This window comes from Cyprinus carpio, chromosome B2 (assembly GCF_018340385.1).
Source record: "Cyprinus carpio isolate SPL01 chromosome B2, ASM1834038v1, whole genome shotgun sequence".
Lineage (NCBI taxonomy): Eukaryota > Metazoa > Chordata > Actinopteri > Cypriniformes > Cyprinidae > Cyprinus > Cyprinus carpio.
In genome coordinates this window covers 12,884,285-12,902,465 of record NC_056598.1, presented here as the reverse complement: position 1 = coordinate 12,902,465, position 18,181 = coordinate 12,884,285, and the positions used below count along the sequence as shown (strand labels likewise).

Below are 18,181 nucleotides of genomic sequence, written 5' to 3'. Positions count from 1 at the left end.
CTATCAGTGCAATTTAAACTAAAAAAATGGCTGCATGGTTCTTCAGCTATTTTAACATTTTACATATGTTCACACAACCTGATTTACCCTACATAGCAAAAAAAAAAAAACACACAAAAACCCATCTTGCTAAATACTGCTTGTTTTCCAGTACAAATATCAAAACCTTTTTAAATCAAGATAGATTTACTTGAGAAGTATAATATAGATAATATAAAAAGTTTTCTGGGAAATGTATCAAAATTAAGTGAGAAAAAGTATAATAATGGAGTAGGGGTGTTAACAGTAAATAAACATGACGGTTTGGTGCGTACCTCGGTTTTGGCGTCATGGTTTGGTATGTTTCGGTACAACAAGGGAACTAAACTAAACATAAAACTGCTTTTTTTATTATTATTACTTAACAAAGGCTCTTTCTTAGGAACAAAAAAAATCTACCTCAGCTTATGCTCTAAAATATAGGGGTACAATTAACAACAGAGCTCAAACTTAAATTTAAGTACTATTTATTTTTAAATATAATAATCAATACTTAACTTAAAAAAACTGTACTAATAAAAAAAATGTAGCTGATGAGCTATGGACACTGATGACTTGCCTAAGGTAAATGAAAGGCAACGTGACATTTTATTTACAAGCTGACTGAGCGCTTACGTGAGGCATGAGATGTTCATTCATGTTTATTTTGCATTAAAACTAATATTAAAGAGGAAGGGGTGATCGTGCTGCTGTTTGAACTGAGGTGTTTATACAGCCATCTGTTATGCCAAAACAAAAAAAACAAAACAACATTTATTGTTTGAATTTCCAGAAAAAAATGACATAATTTTGCGATATGAGACTTTGTTTCTTATCAAAAGTAAGTTTCCAATGAAGTTCCACTCATGCAGTGGTTAAATCAATGCTGTACATGCGTACTGAACCGAAAGACCTCTACCGAACATTTTCGGTTTGAATATGTGTACCATTACACCCCTATAATGGAGTAAGAAAATTAAACTTCTTTCCATTTGAATTAAGTTTATTTGTCTTATCCTACTGACAGATATTTTTTCAAGTAAATTTAATTTATATTAACTCAAGTAAATGCATCTTGATGTAAGAATATATAAACAATGTACTGAAAAACAAGACAGAAATCCTTTTTGCTTTATTCTACACAACTTTTGAAGATATATTTGTTAAATTCATCATCATGAGTAGGATACAAAATTATATTTGTGTGTTAGGCCACTTTTTATGGTTTGTTTCTGCACTCCTAATTGTATGTTACACGCTGGCTGTGTAAATGCAGATAACACAGACCTCTGCACAGCTGGAAAGGGTTGGCCAAAGGTAAAGTGTCTATTTACTTTATTTGGTTTTTAGTCTGTCCTATCTAATGATTATCTCAATCATGGCTGTTTGACTGCGGTGTGTCATACTCACATTGTTAGTAGCCCAAACGAAAGAAAATGACGCTTAAACCAAGTGGCACGGCTGCTCACAAAACGACATGTTTTAAGAGCTGCATTTACACAGCATACATGTAAACAGAGTAAATAGTAAAGACACAATGCTGTGATTGGTTGAGGATGGAGGAAAGTACGGGGGAGGCTCTCTGATTGGATAGAATGAGCTTTTTTAGTTTACTTGGTAAATATTTTTACATATTATGAACAAAAAGAGGACATGAGTAAACCCCATCATCCAATACAAATAATTAAACAATCAGAGAACATCTACCTGAAATTACTTAGCGTGGAGCGATGGAGGGCACTGTAGAGCAAGCTGTCCAGTGTAGAGATAAAGGACATTACTATGTCCTAATTCTAAAAATGATGGTAATTCGGGGAGGGGTGTTCTCATTCTAGAGAGCATCTGATTGAAAAAACATCTGTGTAAGTGCACAACGGGTCTTGACTATTTTTGTTCTATTTTCCCAGAAAGACTGTACATTTTGCACAAATGTGCTAAAGGTTAGGTCATTTTAAAAGTATTGTATATTTTGAGAATTGTACACTGCAAAAAACTTCAAAGCTAACAGACATGAAATATAAACCACAAAACTGACAATTTGATAAATACCTACTTATTGGTGTTCATTTTGTCTCTTTAAGTTTTTTGTCTCATTCAAGTACACTAAAAGAACACGTCCCATTCTCTGTGATAAGCAGGTTAATATTTACTGGAACCCTGAGATGAACCAGGAGTGACCTTTGCCTCGTTTCCATGTTTTGTTTTCCCTGTCCTGTTCTGTCAGGAATCCTGTCCTCCTCAACAAGCTTTTGCAAATGGTGATTAATTCATTCAAAATACAATTACTTTATGGTTTAAACATTTGCATGAAGTACAGCTGATTTATGAATTCAATGTTCTTCATTTAACAGTTTAAACGTAAAACTTTTTCTTGCTGGAGCACACATGCTTAGGAACTGTTTTGTACGCACTATTTGCTTGCAAATGTTATGCAAGCTGCAAAATGTGAGTGTGGGAACAAAGAAATCTGCTTTTAACATTATTTTGTTTAAAGCACTGAACACTTAACATAGCTGGGACTTGGATGCAAGCGTGGATTATCAGACAGTGTAGCGAGAGCCAGGATGGTGGACAGCCACATTCACTGAGAACACACTGCGTGCCTTATGTTCTAAGAGCTGGAAGAGACGGGAGCGGCCGGGTTTCTCCTCCTGAAAGGACGCCATTTTTCCTTCATTGTCTAACGCTGCTTCAGGGCATTTTGGGAGAGGCTGCTAGAGAACTGCCTGAATCACCTTAATCCCGTCGACTGATAACAGTCAACCAACAGCATCATTCAGCTAGAATGTTTTCATAACCTGTGATTTTTTTTTTTAATCAGTCCCATTAAAAAACAACTTTTTAAGGTGCTAACACATTATGAAAGCCCCACTGAACATGACATCAGATGATACGGGATGATCTTGTGATAATGTGCCATGAAACACTCACTAATGAGATGGATGCGCTGGTGAATGAGTGTGCTTTGAGTTATATCTTATTTAAAGAGACAGTCCACCCAAAAAAGAAAATGATGTCATTGTTTATTCACTATCCTACTCACTATTTTAAATATAATGACCTCCAAAATGACAAACAGTTCATCTGACTTACACATCATCCTATTCAAAGTCTTTTGAAGCCACATTATAGTTTTGTGTTAGAAATAAACCAAACTTACGTCAATACCCTGCAACCAAATGATAATCATTCACTCCATTGAACTGTTAACTGTTACAACTGGATTACAAATTATTCAAAAATTTGTTGTGAACAGAATCAATTAATTATACAAAAGACTCAAAAATGCAAATTTGAAAAAGAATCAGGCATTGGAATTTTCTCAACTAAAGCAGGTCAAGATTGTCAGTGAGTAGCGATTAAAATGTTGAACTATTACTCACACATTCACTATCATATGGCTTCAAAAGATACAGATCATTTCATTTAGATGCTTTTGTGTAATTTTGAAGCTTCAATAAATGGGAAAAAATTCACCTTTTGTGTTTTACAGAAGAAAAAAAAAACAGATTCAGGTTTAAAACGTCATGAATCATTTTCATTTTTGGGTTAAATATCACTGTGATGCCTTCGTTTGGCAGTAATTCAAGACAAATTGGTGCAAACTGTGCTGCGAAGCTGACAGACAAGGAATTTACAATAACAAATCTATGAAGCTGACAAAATATGTCTTATGAAGTCGTTCTGTATACGGACATGCTAATTGAAGCTCTTTGAAGAAAAGCACTGAGCTAACAGCCCAGCCACATCTGTTTCCCATTGCACATCGCTCTCAGAGACACAGAGGAGGATCTGTCCTCAGCTGGGACGGTTCTCTGTGAAGCTCTTCTTGCGTTTAGCAAGAGGAGAGTGTATGATTCAAAGTCCATGCAGGTCAACACATACTGACATGAGGTCGATAGTTTGTGCACACCTAGATGTCCCAGTTATGCACTCACTAACACACCGTCCCTCCCTCATTACTTTTTCCATCTTGTGAATCACTACAATGAACTGGAACTGACACAAAAGTCACAGCTTTGTCATGAGATTTCATCAAATTATGCATGACGTAACATCACTCACTGCGTCATTAGATTAGAAGCGTTTTGTGACACTTATGTCAGATCATAACTCAAATTTCTCTCTGTTTCCAAAGCAGAAATTTGACTTTTAGCAACCCCTATACGTTATACAGATGAATTAGCCACAGGCATATTTTCATATCTTTCAAATGTTTGTTCTGTGCTTGAACACGAAACTGGGAAGCCTACAAAGAATGCTAGTACAAGACGAACTGGTTCCACAATGTGACTCGACCTTCCCGTTTCTGTCTCCCTCCTTCACTCCTAAATGAGCAACAAGAGCGTTTCTTCAGCATCTCCGCCTCCCTACGTGGTGCTCCCTCTCTAGAAGCTATCAAAAATTCACAGACTGTGGGCAACTGCCAGCTGACAAAACTGTTTAGTCAGCAGCAGAGGCAGGGTGGGAGAAGAGGGGCGGGGGAAGTAGCAGGGGGAGGTAAAGAAGGAGGCCTGCAAAGCCGTGTGTGATTCGTCTTCTTTTTCTCTCACAGACAAACGTAAAACAGTTCCTCAAATAGAGGGCTAGCGAGCTAAACTATTTATGATTGTGGTAAAACATCACAGTTTGACTATTACGACCTGTTTGATTGACTATCACACAAAATTAATTCTCAAACACACAGTGTAAGGATAGGCTACCTATTGTTTTCATCTTTTTCTAACTTCCTCTATCCACACAGGCTGCTCTATTTCCTGTCATCCATGTCCCACTTACACCAAAGCATTTTCATGAGGACTCAGTTTCACTTTTAGTTTTTCTTTACTATACTTTATCATTTAAAAAGTAAACAATTTAGTCCCGAGATGCCCAAACTTTTCACTACGAAAGGCCAAAAATCAGACTTAACTGAATGGAGTGAAGGTCAAATACATTTATAGTATATTCTCTACATTTCAATGCAAAAATAGAAATAAAACAAATAGGATATTTTTCTTTTGATATATTTAAATTTCTTCACCCTCATGTTTTCTAAACTGTATGACTTTTTTTCTATTTTTATCCACTCAGGGATAAATGTTTATTCTTTATCCACTCAGGGATAAAAATAGGGTCAAAAACAATGTAAGATCCCACTGACTTTCATTGCATGGAGAGAAAAAAATAGAGAGAAATTTTGCAAATCATCTTTTTTGTAAAGAAGGAAAGTTGTACAGGTTTGGAACAACATGAGGATGAATAAATTATGCACTGTAAAAAAAATCTAAAGTTGAGAAAACTTAGGTTTAAGGCAACCAGCTTCAGCAGATTTTTGAGTTTTCTCAACTTGTTTTTGTAGGAGATTTTTGAGTTTTCTCAACTTGTTGTTTTCAGTTTATACAACAAAAAATTCTGTTATATAAACTGGAAACAACAAGTTTAGAAAACTTAAAAATCTGCTGAAGCTGGTTGCCTTAAACTTTTACGTTTTCTCAACTTTTGATTTTTTTACAGTGTGTCCAAACTTTCATTTTTGGTGAACCATTCCAATAAAACAGACAACCTTCAATAGTAATTTTTTGATTTGGCCATAAATGAAACATTCTTAAAGACTGTGTCTAAGAATGTTCTATTAGAATAAACATGTAAATAGTTCATTCATTTTCTTAAGCCCTACAGGTACCATGTCGAACCCAGCACCCCAGGACCAAACCAAGCTTCCCATTCCCTTCGAGGGAGAGGGAACATAATCTTATCTAAAATAGACAGGTTAAAAATAGCTCCAGAGCGAAACAGGACGCCCATCTCTACCCCTGGATGAGTGAACAGAACACCCATCACTAGGGACAAACGGCTCGGAGAGGTGACCAACTAAGTTCCTCCATCCAGTCTGGGACTTCAACAGACTGGTCCCTCTGTCTTTACGTACACTGCGTTAACAATCACAGTAGGGCATGTTTGTCAGAAGAAGTCCACTAGGGAACCCAAGAGAGTTTCTTTTTAATGAATATATATTAATCGAGGCTAATCAAGATGAAAACATTAAAACAAGGCTGCGTCTCGATATTAAAATAGACCAAAACAAAAGTGCAAAATGAATCCATCCACTCAATAGGGCTGTTGAGACTTTAAATACACTTCAGAGTGATTGAATACAAAGTGGAGTAAAAGCTGATGGCCCTTTCTATCACTTTCTGCACGGCAGCTCTAATGCTCACAATGGGTTTTCTCTATTCAACTCTGGCGACTCCCTGCTGAGGACAGAGGAGATTACAGCCCAGGCCACTGGTTGACTGTTCACTAGAACATGCCTTTGAATTTTCAATGGTCTTCTTGCTTTACGCGTCTGAACAAACACATCTCCACCCTATATCAGCCTGCATTGTGAGAGGAGCAGCTATTAGAAAAATGAGAAAAGGAGGATTTGTTTTTTAACCTTGCCTCTCCGCATGCGGAAGACAGTAGACAACGAAAAAATTTTAAATTCAAAATATTGTTATTATTAAAGGCAAAAACAAGCACAAGTTGATGCTTACATAAAGTAATGTAGAAACAAAAGCAACACATTCCCATGTTGGTTCAGAGTAGGCTACATACAATGGTTTAATCTTTTAAAATCACTTTGCAGTTGCACAAAAGATAGCGACTTATCTTTAATTAGCAATGTTTATCAAAGCTATATTATTACGGTGACGATGGGCAAAATTAATTCCAAACATAAAACCTCTAAATCAGAAGTTTTCCATTTTTACAGACCCAAGAACCTCTAGTATAAAAACAAAAGTTACATTATATACTGCCTATTAAATCATTTGCAAGGAATGCAATTTAATTCTATGTTTTATATTGACTGTGGTCTCTCCGGACCCCCTGGAGTACCTTCCGGGACCCCTGGTTGTACATAATTACACACCACACAGTAGATCACCATAAACCACAGCATAATATCTCAGCAATATCCTCAGATTACCAACTAAAGATAAAAGTTTATACAGTTTATACAGTACTTTACACCACTTTCAGGTAGTAATATGCAACTTTTAAGGGAAGGTAAGGTACAAAGAAAGTTGTCCCTTTAAGGTCAGTGCCCCATTGCATGTTAGTTACTGTACAGATCAACTAAGATGTTCTAGTTAAAAGTCAGCGGATTGCGGGGAGGCAGCGAGTGAATGATGCTACCACTGCAGGCCTCCTGGAGACCAGTGTTGAATTTGGTAATGGAATGTGAACTGCTCATCCGGATCTCTGCACGTTCTGATTCTCCAAAGAGACGCGAGAACGAACAGAGGATGATGGGAGGAGGGCGCAAGCATACGAATGCCCGCACGAACATTATGATGCATCTGAGTAATTAGTCATCACAAACTGAGATGGTTTCAATCGAAGCGTCGATGTGGCTGCTTGGTTCAAATACAAAAGACGACTTTTCTTGTATGCCTATTCGGCGTTCATCTCGTGCAGCAAACCCAACCCAAAGATAGTCACGACGACAGCGAACTTCCTCCTTTAAAAGTTTTGACATTCCCAAACATTAAGTGTGCAAAGTGTGACTGACGAAAGAAGGGTGGTTTGGTGAACAATAATAACTTGTCGATGGTGAGGAAAAGTCGGAAGCACAAATAAAACGTAAATACAACATGTCCCGACAAGGTCACAATATAAAGGGAAGCGTGTCCAACCCCCCACGCGTTAGCCTCGATCAAAGTTCAGATGTGGATGCTTCTTCGGTTCACTATAAAATACTCACTTTTGATGACAATGTATGAGCTAAACTACCTTTTGTCATATGGGAGATAAAGCTACATTAGTGACACTGAGTGTATGGTTAAAGTGCTAAAGTTAACTCAGGTATGAATTACATGTGCGCTGGTTAGACGCGAGTGAATTCCTGTAGTCAGGCGTTCAACCTTTGGATGCGAGAATGAAACGAGGAAGCACAAACCCCGGGCGAGGAAAAAAAGATCGGACATCATCTCAACATCTCCGGCCTTCCAAGTTTAACAACTTCCAACAAAGTATCCATCCAGCAAAGTTTGCAATCGGCAGGATGGAGAACGTAAACAACAACAACAACAAGTAGAAAAGCGCTCAATACTTACGCTTGACTTTGTCGGGGTTGGGCTGATTGCGCTGAGACATGATGATGGTGAAAAGAGATGATGGACTTCGAAAAAAAAAAAAAAACTGCAAACTTGTTCCGGAGAGCGATCAAAATGGCGTATTTGAGGATGTGCAAAGTTCGCCAACTGGATACTTCACATCGCCCACTGTGTTAGCTCCCTAAAGGAGTGATGGCCATCGACACTTCCGACGAATGAGGGTCAGAAAAGTCACTTTTTCCTCAAAGTGTGTTCCTGAGCGCTGCTCAGTGAACGTGATAAGTAGACGCATCACGTGTTGCTCTAGTCTCCAAGGGGACGTGTGTTACTGAGGCTGCCACTGGAGTTCAGCTGTGAGCATCTCTACGGGAGGGGTGGAAAACTTCACTCCTCCAGCCTCATCCGATTGATCATTCACGACAGATAGATAGATAGATAGATAGATAGATAGATAGATAGATAGATAGATAGATAGATAGATAGATAGATAGATAGATAGATAGATAGATTTGATGTAGCAACAAGTGACTAACAACAACATAATCTTTTCAAAACTTTTTGTAGACATAGCCTACTAACACATTTTGTGATAATGCATATTTATAAATATATAAAATATTGTTTAAATTGTATAACATGTTGCTATTTTATGTTGCGTAGACAATATAAACTCGTAGACGATATAAACTAAAAATAATGTAAAAATGTAACCGGGATACTGATGATGCAACACACTCTTTGGCGCCTTCTTGCTATCACAAGACAAACACCTGCTGGTCGTCATACTATAATGGGGCATTCGTCATCTCAAAAAACATTGTGGAAGGGCGTTTAATAGTCTCAGAGAGAAACGAGGAGTTAAATGGCCATTCGAAGATGAAGTAATTCCACGTATTTCGACAACAGCCCTGTGCAAATCGTGTCTCTATGAATGTAACTCAGTATGCAAAGATCCTGGGTATGAAGTCCTTTGGCGCTTTTTCTGTGACATAGTTCATATTTTGATTAATGGTGTTTGAGTTTTCAGCGTGCAAATATTATGTGTCTACAGTTAAGTGACACAATATGGCAACCTTGAAGATGCATTTAGTTACAGCTGTATACATTTTGACATACTCAAGTCCGTTTGACCAAGCTAAGACTAAACTTCCCAATCATGCTGCATATTTTGCTAAATTGAGTGAAAACGACTTGCTTTAACAGTCAATAAGTAAATAAATAAATAATTTATGAGAGAGATGATACTTCCATTCTCTGGAGAGAACTTTAAACATTTCAAGATATTAACCTTTAGTCATTATCACTTGAAATTTGTATAGGCTAGTTAACTCATATAGAGCATTTGATTAATGTATAGATGTGTCTCAAAAACTGTTAACTAGTTACGTTAACTTAGTGGTTTAAATAGCTTTTACTGGGATAAGTCTTCTATCTGAGAGGTGTCACAGCAGCACTGGGTCTGTGAGTCTGTGGTTGTGCTGCCACTAGAGAGCAGTCTCTGCATCACCTTATGTAATCACATGAGAGTGACCTTGTGTTGGTATACCAAGCAATGTTTCTGACCCACAGTGACCTGGATAATTGCCTCTGGCCCACATAGTGTTCTCCATCCTGCACAAAGTTCCATTTTCCTTTGTATTAGTATGATTAAAGTTTTTGTTTGTCTTTCCATTTTTCCATTTCCTTTCCTTTTTTTAGTTTTTATTTTCTCTGTTGTTTCTTTTACAGAAAATGTTGATTTAATTAAATGTAAAGCTTTTTGTTTAAATAGGATGGAATCTACGAATTTACGTTCTCTAAATTTAAAACGGAGAAAGCTATAAGATTGAACACAATTCAAAATAATGCTGATATGAAGTTGATACAGTTATCAGGTACAGCTCACTTCTATGTTGTAATGAGTGTGAGCGTGTGTTTATGCACGTATGGATGTTACTATTATTTGAAATACCTGTGTATGAGTTTCCAGTAACTTCACACGCAATAAGACTTACCAATTTGACAACAGTGCCATCTGATGGTAAATAGTATGTAGTCTACTGCTTATCAGTGGTCTTGGAGCAATCTACTCTAAAAAGTTTTACTCCAACCTGCTATTTTATTAAGAGTTTATTCTATTTTACGAGGGCTTTTTTGGTTCTAATATTACAGGTATACAGGTAGCCTCCTGTATAATAGTTTATTGTGTATTAATGTGGAGGCAGGAAAGTAGGGATGAGTGAAGGGACATGGGATTGGGACTTGACCTGTTCAGACTCAAACCGGATCCCCTTGAGCCAACTATTCTTGCAGTATGTGTAATGAGGAAAAATAGTAGATATTTAAATATTTGTAATAGTCAGAAATGTTTTATTGTACAAAAGGACTGAATGTTGATTTGATTGTTTTTTTTGTTTTTTGTTTTTAAATGTAATCTTGATTTTGGGTAAATTCATTATCCATAAGTGTAAGTGTATGAAGACAAAACCGTTGATGAATGGCAATGCTTTGTTTTTCCATCTACATATGAATACCTTTCACGTTTCATATACCTTTGTGAGATTTAGTCAAAAGATGTTAATTTATCTAATTTTAAGACTCTGTAAATGACAACTGCATTATGTTGAACTTAAAAGGTTTCTGATCTGTGGACACATCGATGTTTGTAGATTTGTGGAGTAAAAATTTAGTTATTATTGTGACAAAAAAGATAAAATTAGACCCTTGAGGGAAGATGACCTCCCCAGAACTAAGAAGGCATAGAAGAAAAAATGGAGTTATTATTCAGTATTAGAAGTAAATTTCAGACAGCTTGCTTTCCATTAAAACCCATTTAGTTATCTAATTGAAATAATTAATTTTGCATTCATAGTGTTGCCATTATGAGATATGTTAACTTAAAATATGGACAATTAAGTATATATAAAACTTATATCTAAATATTTTACAATTTAAAAGTAAATGCACATTGTTTTTAAGGGGGGCATCTTCCCCATCTTACTGTAATGTTTTTAATAATAAGGTATTTATTTCTTAATTTTCCCAAATACTACTCGCTTGGGGGCGCTTAAGGCACGTTTTGTTCCCATGTCTGACAAAATCGCTCACCTCTGACTCTGGTACCCATTTATATGTCTGTACAGTACGAAAAGAGCGCTGAATAAAACCTTAACATGTTTAGAACATGTATGTGTAAGTAAATGTCTTAAATTCTGCCTTGCTTTTTACACTTACTTTGATTATTTCGAGTCAACTGTAACTATAACTTTTTATATTAGGAAAAACATTAAGATTTCAAACGTTCTAAATATAAATGATAGTTTTTTTGTTTGTTTGTTTGTTTGTTTTACCTGAAAAGCTTACATTTTACAACGATTCCAAGAAATATGCAGCACGAAATAAAAACATGTTATATTAAAATGTGAGGTTTTCTCAGTCAGGTGCACGCTGACGTCATCATGGCGCAAGAAAGTAAAGGAGGAGTGTGAGCGTATGTTATTGAGCAATAAAATAAAAAAAGGAGTGTGAGCGTAGGTGACATCTCCTTTCCTCTACAGTCCACTTTATCTCAGTCAGCTGTGGGAAATGCGTGACAGAAGTAAATTAATTCCTCTTGAAATGCAGCAGTTTGCTTATGAGAGGAAGTAGACTCAAACCTCCTCCACAGACTGCTGATTCTGTTAAGCGTAGGATGGGACTGACTTTGACCGACAAATACAACTCGATACTTTTCACACTGGAATTGGGTGAGTCATTGAGTTAAGATATATGTAGAATATTGATTCTTGTTTTGTTGTAATAATGAGTTTAAAAAAAAGAAAAGAAAAAAAAAGAAGAAGCTGGAATTCAATTTTCAGACCTTGCCTTTAAATACATTAGAAAATATATCCTTTTTTTATTTAATGTAATTTTTAGCCTATGTATTTATTAAATGTTACTGTGAAGGTCACAGTTTAGTTAATTTGGGCTGTTTTGGGTTATAAATTATAAATTGAGGATGATATGAAACACTCAAGCTTTTTTAAGTGGGAAATATTATTCTGGGTGATTTATTCTGGTGTATTTCAGTTTCATTGTTACAGGCAGCGTGTGCTGGAGGAACATGTGAAAACGTATTTAAAGGTTTCTCAGACTGCCTGCTCAGCCTTGGAGAAAACATGGTGAACTATCCCCAAGAGCTGGATGACAGCGAAAACCTACAGACCATCTGCTCGTAAGTACACATTTCTGGAAGAAGCTAAGCATTAAATATCTGGTGGTCTTCCTTATATTCACATATCCATGAGTTGAGCTTGTGCCATCCGTGACTCACAGTACTGAAACATTTTCATTCGCAAGGACTAAAACAGATTGTGCACTTCATGTTTATCCTCATGCAGATATTGGAATGACTTCCACTCGTGTGCCTCCACCGCAATCGCAGATTGTCAAGAAGGAGCTACAGACCTCTGGGAAAAACTGAAACTGCAGTCCCGGAGCTTGAACTATCAGGGAAGCTTGTTTGAATTATGCTCCGGGGATAATGGAGTATCCACAGTTTTATTACCTATGGAACTGAAGATACTGCTGATGTGTTTTACCACACTGGTGGCTTGGCTTGTTTTTGAGTAATAAACCTGAAGATCTGACCTGAAACAAGTTACAGAATGGATAATATGCATCTCTTCAACTGACTCAGTACATGTTTGGAATCACATAATAAGATGATTATGTTAAATATAGGACTCATTGGCACTCCTTGACCTATGGAAGAATTCAGAAGTAACTCTCTTAAAAATCTGAAAATGATTCAAAGTAAAAATGTGAATTATATTATATTATAAAATATTATTTTAAAAGACATTTTTTCTTCTTGGACCGTTATTAGGTAAAAATAGTGCATTCTGCAATGAGGACCAATAATTAGAATAATAATTATTATTATTATTTAAAGCACACCTAAAATACATATTATTTTCTGAAAAGCACATATTTAACATCACAGACTTGTTTCTTCATAGAAGAGTCTGCCCAAACAAAATTAACTTAATAAACTGATTATTTCAATACAGTATAGGATAATGGCATTTGCTTGTAAATGTTTACTTATAAATTATAAATGCATTTGGCCAAATTTTAGAAGTGTCTAATATATATATATATATTTTTTTGAAACTGAAGCAAATTAAATATGAATCAAATAAATCAAAAGTTTGAATAAACACCCTGACTTTTATTTATTTGAGGTTTTTTTGTTGTTGTTGTTGTTGTTTTTTGCTTGTTTGACTTCTCCATACACTACAGCAAAATATGAACAGCTAAATGCAAGAAATTGCATATATTTTCCATGAGGAGTTGCATGCTCATTTAAAGTTATGAAGCCCCCAAGCTGAACATCTGTCTAAAGCAAGACACACACAATGCATATTAAAATAGGGGGCACATCTCTGGTGGAATATTTATGGCAGGAGATGCCCAGATGCTCTTTTCATTGTGAATATGAGCCCTTGAAATAGGACCACGGCCACGACCTGGTTATTAACACGTGCTGTGCTGAAGGTCCTAAGCATTCCCTGAAGGGATTGTGCATTCATCGACTCAAACACATCTGTCTTTTTGTTTGCTACATAATCTGATGTGAACAAAAAAAAAGCAAATCTAATTCAGTCACCTTGAGAGAAGAATATACTGTAAGTGGGATCTGCAAGTGGAAAATGAAAAAAGATTTCCTTTATTTATTAAATCATCGACTGCATCACATACTGTATGCACAAATTAATTGTCTCTGTACTGTATATGCAAGATCCAGAGCAGAAACTATAAGCAACTCAAGTGTTTAATAATTTAGCGACTCCTCCATACTCAAGACAGCATCCTGAACACAACAAACCACTCAGACATGATCGCTTTGCATGTTTTGGCAGCAGAACTAGATTTCACTAGAGATTTGCAGGACAACATTGCAGGTGAACAAATAAGCTTGTATATAAATTGTCTACTTACACAAAAATTGCAGTAGTGTGTTTTACAACAACAAAAAATACTATTTAAGTTCTACTTCAAAATTTCATGTTTAATTCAATGTATAAGTTGCCATTCTTTGTAATCGTTTGTAGAATTTACAAGCAATTTCAGAGTAAAAACTGTTTCTAATGGCTAATTGTACTTATATGGCATTCTTAGAAATATTCCCATGCTTTAAATATAGGTTTTTTTTAAAACTTCACCTTTGAAAATCCAGTTGATAACAGTTAATATGACTAGATTTTTAATTGTAAATGTCATAAAAGTTTAGTATAAGCCATGGAAATGCCTCTGATGAATATCATTATGTAAAGGCATTGTCAGAGCAGATAGCTAATGGCAGTTGCTATCTGAAGAGAGTCAGAATGTGCTCTTTACAAACACCTGCTGTCTAGAGCAATAATACTACGTAATGTGCACCATCTTATTGTGAAAATATCAGCTCTATGTACCTGTGAAGACTCTGTTTGTCGGACTACTTAAAGTCCGACAAACAGGTCTGCTTATCATATAAATCATGACTTTATGCATATAGAATTCTTCTGTGCATCTTAAATTGATCAGAATACTGAATCACGTAGAAGAACGAAGGCCATACTGTCATATCTTTCGTTCTGTGGGCTACAAACAGGAAGAGTCCATGGCCATGCTCTTTCTGGTTGTTAATAATGCAGGAGGTTGTGTGAGTAAATGGGGCAGACGGTAGATCCTATGTGGACCCTGCGGAAATGGAAGCAGCAGAGCAGAGGATGAATAATACACACAGGTGACATGTTTGAATGCAGAAAGTCAAGGATGAGAGACGGGAAATTTCAATGGTTCAGCTCAACGCTTATGTAGATGTTAACATTTGTAATTAATTGATTTTTGTGTGGTAGCTGCGGGGTATACTTCAGGAAGCTGAGGTTACTCAGGTTCTCCGGCTGGCTTTTCATCCAAATAATGTATGGAGCATAAGTGCTACAGTAATTTTGCAAATATATAAATAAAAACGAACAACAACCACAAAAAAGATACTTATAAAAACATACAAACAAGTGTTTAATTCCTTTATTGTTCACTATTAATTACAAAACAAACAAACATGCATTTTGGAAATTATAGTGATTTTTGTCAACCCTATTGTGCACCACTTATTATAAAACAAACATGAATTCTGGAAATGATAGTGATTCATTCCCCTACTGTATATTACTATTTATAAAACAAACAAACAAACATGAATTTTTGAGATGGTAGTTTAATTTCTTGATCGCCAGAAGTGTTCTTCAGATATATTTGCTAGTTTAATAACAGTAAAAGATACATACAGTAGCCTACATACATTAAAGCCAATTGTTTATGTTTTTTCCATGTGGTTTTCATTTAGTAAAAAGTGAACAGTCTTGTTTTACACAGCACAGTTAGTGTGATGAGGCCCCATATGCCAGCAGTCGGGCCCTAGGGATCTTCTGTGGTTTCCCCAGGCACAACATTACTGTGGACACCAATTTCTCCTTATGTGATGTTAACTGCCCTATATAGTGCTCATAAAAGGTAGCATTTAAAAAATAATGTTAATGTTATGCACCTCCAGTAAATTGCATTTCCATTTTAATATACAGTCAGAAAAATAAAACACTGCCATGAGTTGGTAATCTGCAAAAATGTCCTGAAATGTACTAGTACTATAATGGAATTTGCCTCTTTATTATAGGAATGCACAATGTGTTCCATTCCATTGCGAATCTGCTCAACGGATCCTGACGCTAGAGGGCGATGTATCAAACGCAACTCAACGCAACGCGAGAAGAACTCCACTGAAGTCAACATGGCGTCATGCAGCAGGGCTCAAGTGATCTCTCTCTACAGGATGCTTATGAAAGAGAGTAAACAGTTCCCCTCATATAATTACAGGTACGCTTTTTATTATTCACTGTGAAAAAAAATTCTGTATAAATTATAATCACATATAATCGTGCATGTTGTCTTTGTCTAGCTGTAACTATATTACTATAAGACTAGTAACGTTAATTTAAATGATAAACGCTTATATATGTAAACGACGCATGCCTTTTTAATTCGTTTCCCACTATTATTTCCCATCTATTGTTATTTACTATAAAAATACTGTTTGTTTTCAGAACATACGCACTTCGCAGAGTGAAAGATGGCTTCAGGGAGAACCTTCATGTGGACAACCCCAAAACACTGGATATGCTCATAAATCAAGCTAGAGAGAACCTGGCGGTCATCAAGAGACAGGCAAGCAATGCAAGCTTTGTTTCATATTCCAGTCTGATTTTTATGGCCGACGAACTTGATTGGCCTGATCCAAATAGGATGTAATAATGTAATAATATTTACAGTTACACATTTAATGTGCTATATCTAAGACGGTATCTCTTATCCTTGTCTGACAGGTTTCCATTGGCCATCTGTATTCTGCTCAGAAGACCATTGTTGAAAAAGAGCCTCAGTTATAAGTGTCGTCAGAATCAAAATGTCTGCTTTGTTAATGACAAATCTGTTTATCCCGGGAGCTGCAACACCAGCCGACCATGTTTGTGAAGTTGTATATTAGAGTATACTGTAAATGTATGTTTATGTCATTTTTTAGCAAATAAATAAGATGCATATAATGAATGGCTATAATATAAGAATCACTGTAAAAAGACATTTGAGCAACACTTAAGTTTGTTTTGCAGATCTGTAAGACATATGACAATACTAAACATGTTACCTACAATATGGTAGTATGACTTAATTAAAATGTGTTCAAATGATTAAGACAAATGATCATGCAACCAGAAGTCAAGTTCACTTTATTGAACTAAATTTCAGATCGCTGCATCAATTAAGTCCTTGTATTGTCAAGTACAGTCTGAATCCTCAAAGTGTAGTTCTGTCCGTCATTATTGTCCCAGTATCTTCCGTGATCAGTTTGACAATACACTGCGAAATGCACTGATCAATCTTTGTCATAACAGAATGGCGTGTGCAAAACGAAGTCAAACTTCTGCCACTCTAGTCCCTTTTCTTCATTCAGTCTTAATGCAGCTTGTATATCTGAAAATGTCAGCCAGTTGTTTAAAGTGTACCTGACCCCAACTTCCCTTGCGTTGCTCTGCCTCACTCTTATCACACCCTTCACTTCAGAAGTGGTTATTGTGACACTCTCCAATGCGACTCCCAGACGGCGTGACTTCATATCAAACTCCAGCGAACTAACAGGCATGTCAAAGGCTGCTGCTAAACTCAGATGCTGAAGCTGCTGGTTTGGAGGATGATTCTGGAGTCCAGATGTTTCATTTGCATCATCTGAGATGTCAAAGTGTCTGACGTTTGCCAGGTTCAACCCCATCATGTCTGCAAACTGGACTCTCTTTCCTCGGACTGGATGTTCCTCGTGTGAGGAAGATTGATGCTGGTATAGATCTACAGGCAGAGATTTGGCTCTTTGCCTGTCAGTTTTTGGTGAATAAGCTGATGATTCTGGTTCAGACGGACACTCGGTCTTGTCTGAAGTTTGAGTTTCCTCTGACTGATCCTTGTCCATGAGCATTCATCATATCGACCAATTCAGATGTAATTGAGGAGCGGAAGGTCTTTTAAATATAAGAGCTGGACCTGCAGTCTTTACGTAAGAAAGATGCTTGACAAATACTACGTGCACATGAGTTGCGTCACAGCAACGTCACTTGTCTTTGCAAACAAATTAGTTATTTCTAATCAGCAAAATAATAATAAAAAAAAAGACTTAAAAGCCAGAAACCTACCTAGGGATTCGTGGACATAATCATAGATATTTAATATATTTATCAATAAATAAAAAAAACAAAGATTTTACATTGTGCAATCAAGAGCATTTTTCATTTAAGATATTTATTTTGACAAGTGACAAGAGTTTTCTTCTGTAGTTATTGTCATTTAATTCATATTTATTTAGAGTAGCCCAAAAAATTGATAATTTGTTCCCATAGTAGACTAAAACAAAACATATTTTTTAATAATAAAGAATTGTAAAGAACATCCGATCTTTAAAGACACATTTAGTCTTCCACTGTGTGTTGTCTGGTCTGTCAATCATTGTCTAGTGCAGAAACAGTACGGACTGCACG

General features: G+C 36.2%; 4 protein-coding genes across 4 annotated transcripts in view; 2 read left to right on the top strand and 2 right to left on the bottom strand.

Annotated features, from left to right (window-relative positions):
* Positions 1 to 8,517, bottom strand: part of LOC109078009 (ras-responsive element-binding protein 1-like) — a 36,827-nt gene extending 28,310 nt beyond the window's left edge. The window contains exon 1 of the mRNA XM_042718091.1: positions 8,100 to 8,517. The gene's annotated coding sequence lies outside the window, so the exon portion shown is untranslated. The remainder of the gene's footprint in view (positions 1 to 8,099) is intronic.
* A 2,613-nt stretch (positions 8,518 to 11,130) lies between these two features.
* nrn1b (neuritin 1b) lies at positions 11,131 to 13,208 on the top strand. The gene is made up of 3 exons (XM_019098380.2): positions 11,131 to 11,824; positions 12,147 to 12,291; positions 12,458 to 13,208. Exons 1-3 carry the CDS (start codon positions 11,713 to 11,715, stop codon positions 12,687 to 12,689), a joined length of 489 nt encoding a protein of 162 aa, XP_018953925.2. The 5' UTR covers positions 11,131 to 11,712; the 3' UTR covers positions 12,690 to 13,208.
* A 2,608-nt stretch (positions 13,209 to 15,816) lies between these two features.
* On the top strand, positions 15,817 to 16,846 carry lyrm4 (LYR motif containing 4). The gene is made up of 3 exons (XM_019098384.2): positions 15,817 to 15,977; positions 16,205 to 16,325; positions 16,484 to 16,846. Exons 1-3 carry the CDS (start codon positions 15,892 to 15,894, stop codon positions 16,544 to 16,546), a joined length of 270 nt encoding a protein of 89 aa, XP_018953929.1. The 5' UTR covers positions 15,817 to 15,891; the 3' UTR covers positions 16,547 to 16,846.
* Positions 16,847 to 16,976: 130 nt separating this feature from the next.
* LOC122136189 (protein phosphatase 1 regulatory subunit 3G-like) lies at positions 16,977 to 17,846 on the bottom strand. The gene has a single exon (XM_042718089.1). The coding sequence runs from the start codon at positions 17,623 to 17,625 to the stop codon at positions 17,032 to 17,034; it is 594 nt and encodes a 197-aa protein (XP_042574023.1). The 5' UTR covers positions 17,626 to 17,846; the 3' UTR covers positions 16,977 to 17,031.
* Between the last annotated feature and the right edge of the window lie 335 nt (positions 17,847 to 18,181).

What these genes read in the sequence shown, in the direction of transcription:
- nrn1b (XM_019098380.2), top strand. Translation starts at nt 11,713, where the DNA reads ATGAGAGGAAGTAGACTCAAACCTCCTCCACAGACTGCTGATTCTGTT. An exon ending in ACTTTTCACACTGGAATTGG is followed by an intron (nt 11,825 to 12,146) that starts GTGAGTCATTGA and finishes GGTGTATTTCAG; the next exon opens with TTTCATTGTTACAGGCAGCG. An exon ending in AACCTACAGACCATCTGCTC is followed by an intron (nt 12,292 to 12,457) that starts GTAAGTACACAT and finishes ATCCTCATGCAG; the next exon opens with ATATTGGAATGACTTCCACT.
- lyrm4 (XM_019098384.2), top strand. Translation starts at nt 15,892, where the DNA reads ATGGCGTCATGCAGCAGGGCTCAAGTGATCTCTCTCTACAGGATGCTT. An exon ending in TTCCCCTCATATAATTACAG is followed by an intron (nt 15,978 to 16,204) that starts GTACGCTTTTTA and finishes GTTTGTTTTCAG; the next exon opens with AACATACGCACTTCGCAGAG. An exon ending in TGGCGGTCATCAAGAGACAG is followed by an intron (nt 16,326 to 16,483) that starts GCAAGCAATGCA and finishes CTTGTCTGACAG; the next exon opens with GTTTCCATTGGCCATCTGTA.
- LOC122136189 (XM_042718089.1), bottom strand. Translation starts at nt 17,625, where the DNA reads ATGCTCATGGACAAGGATCAGTCAGAGGAAACTCAAACTTCAGACAAG.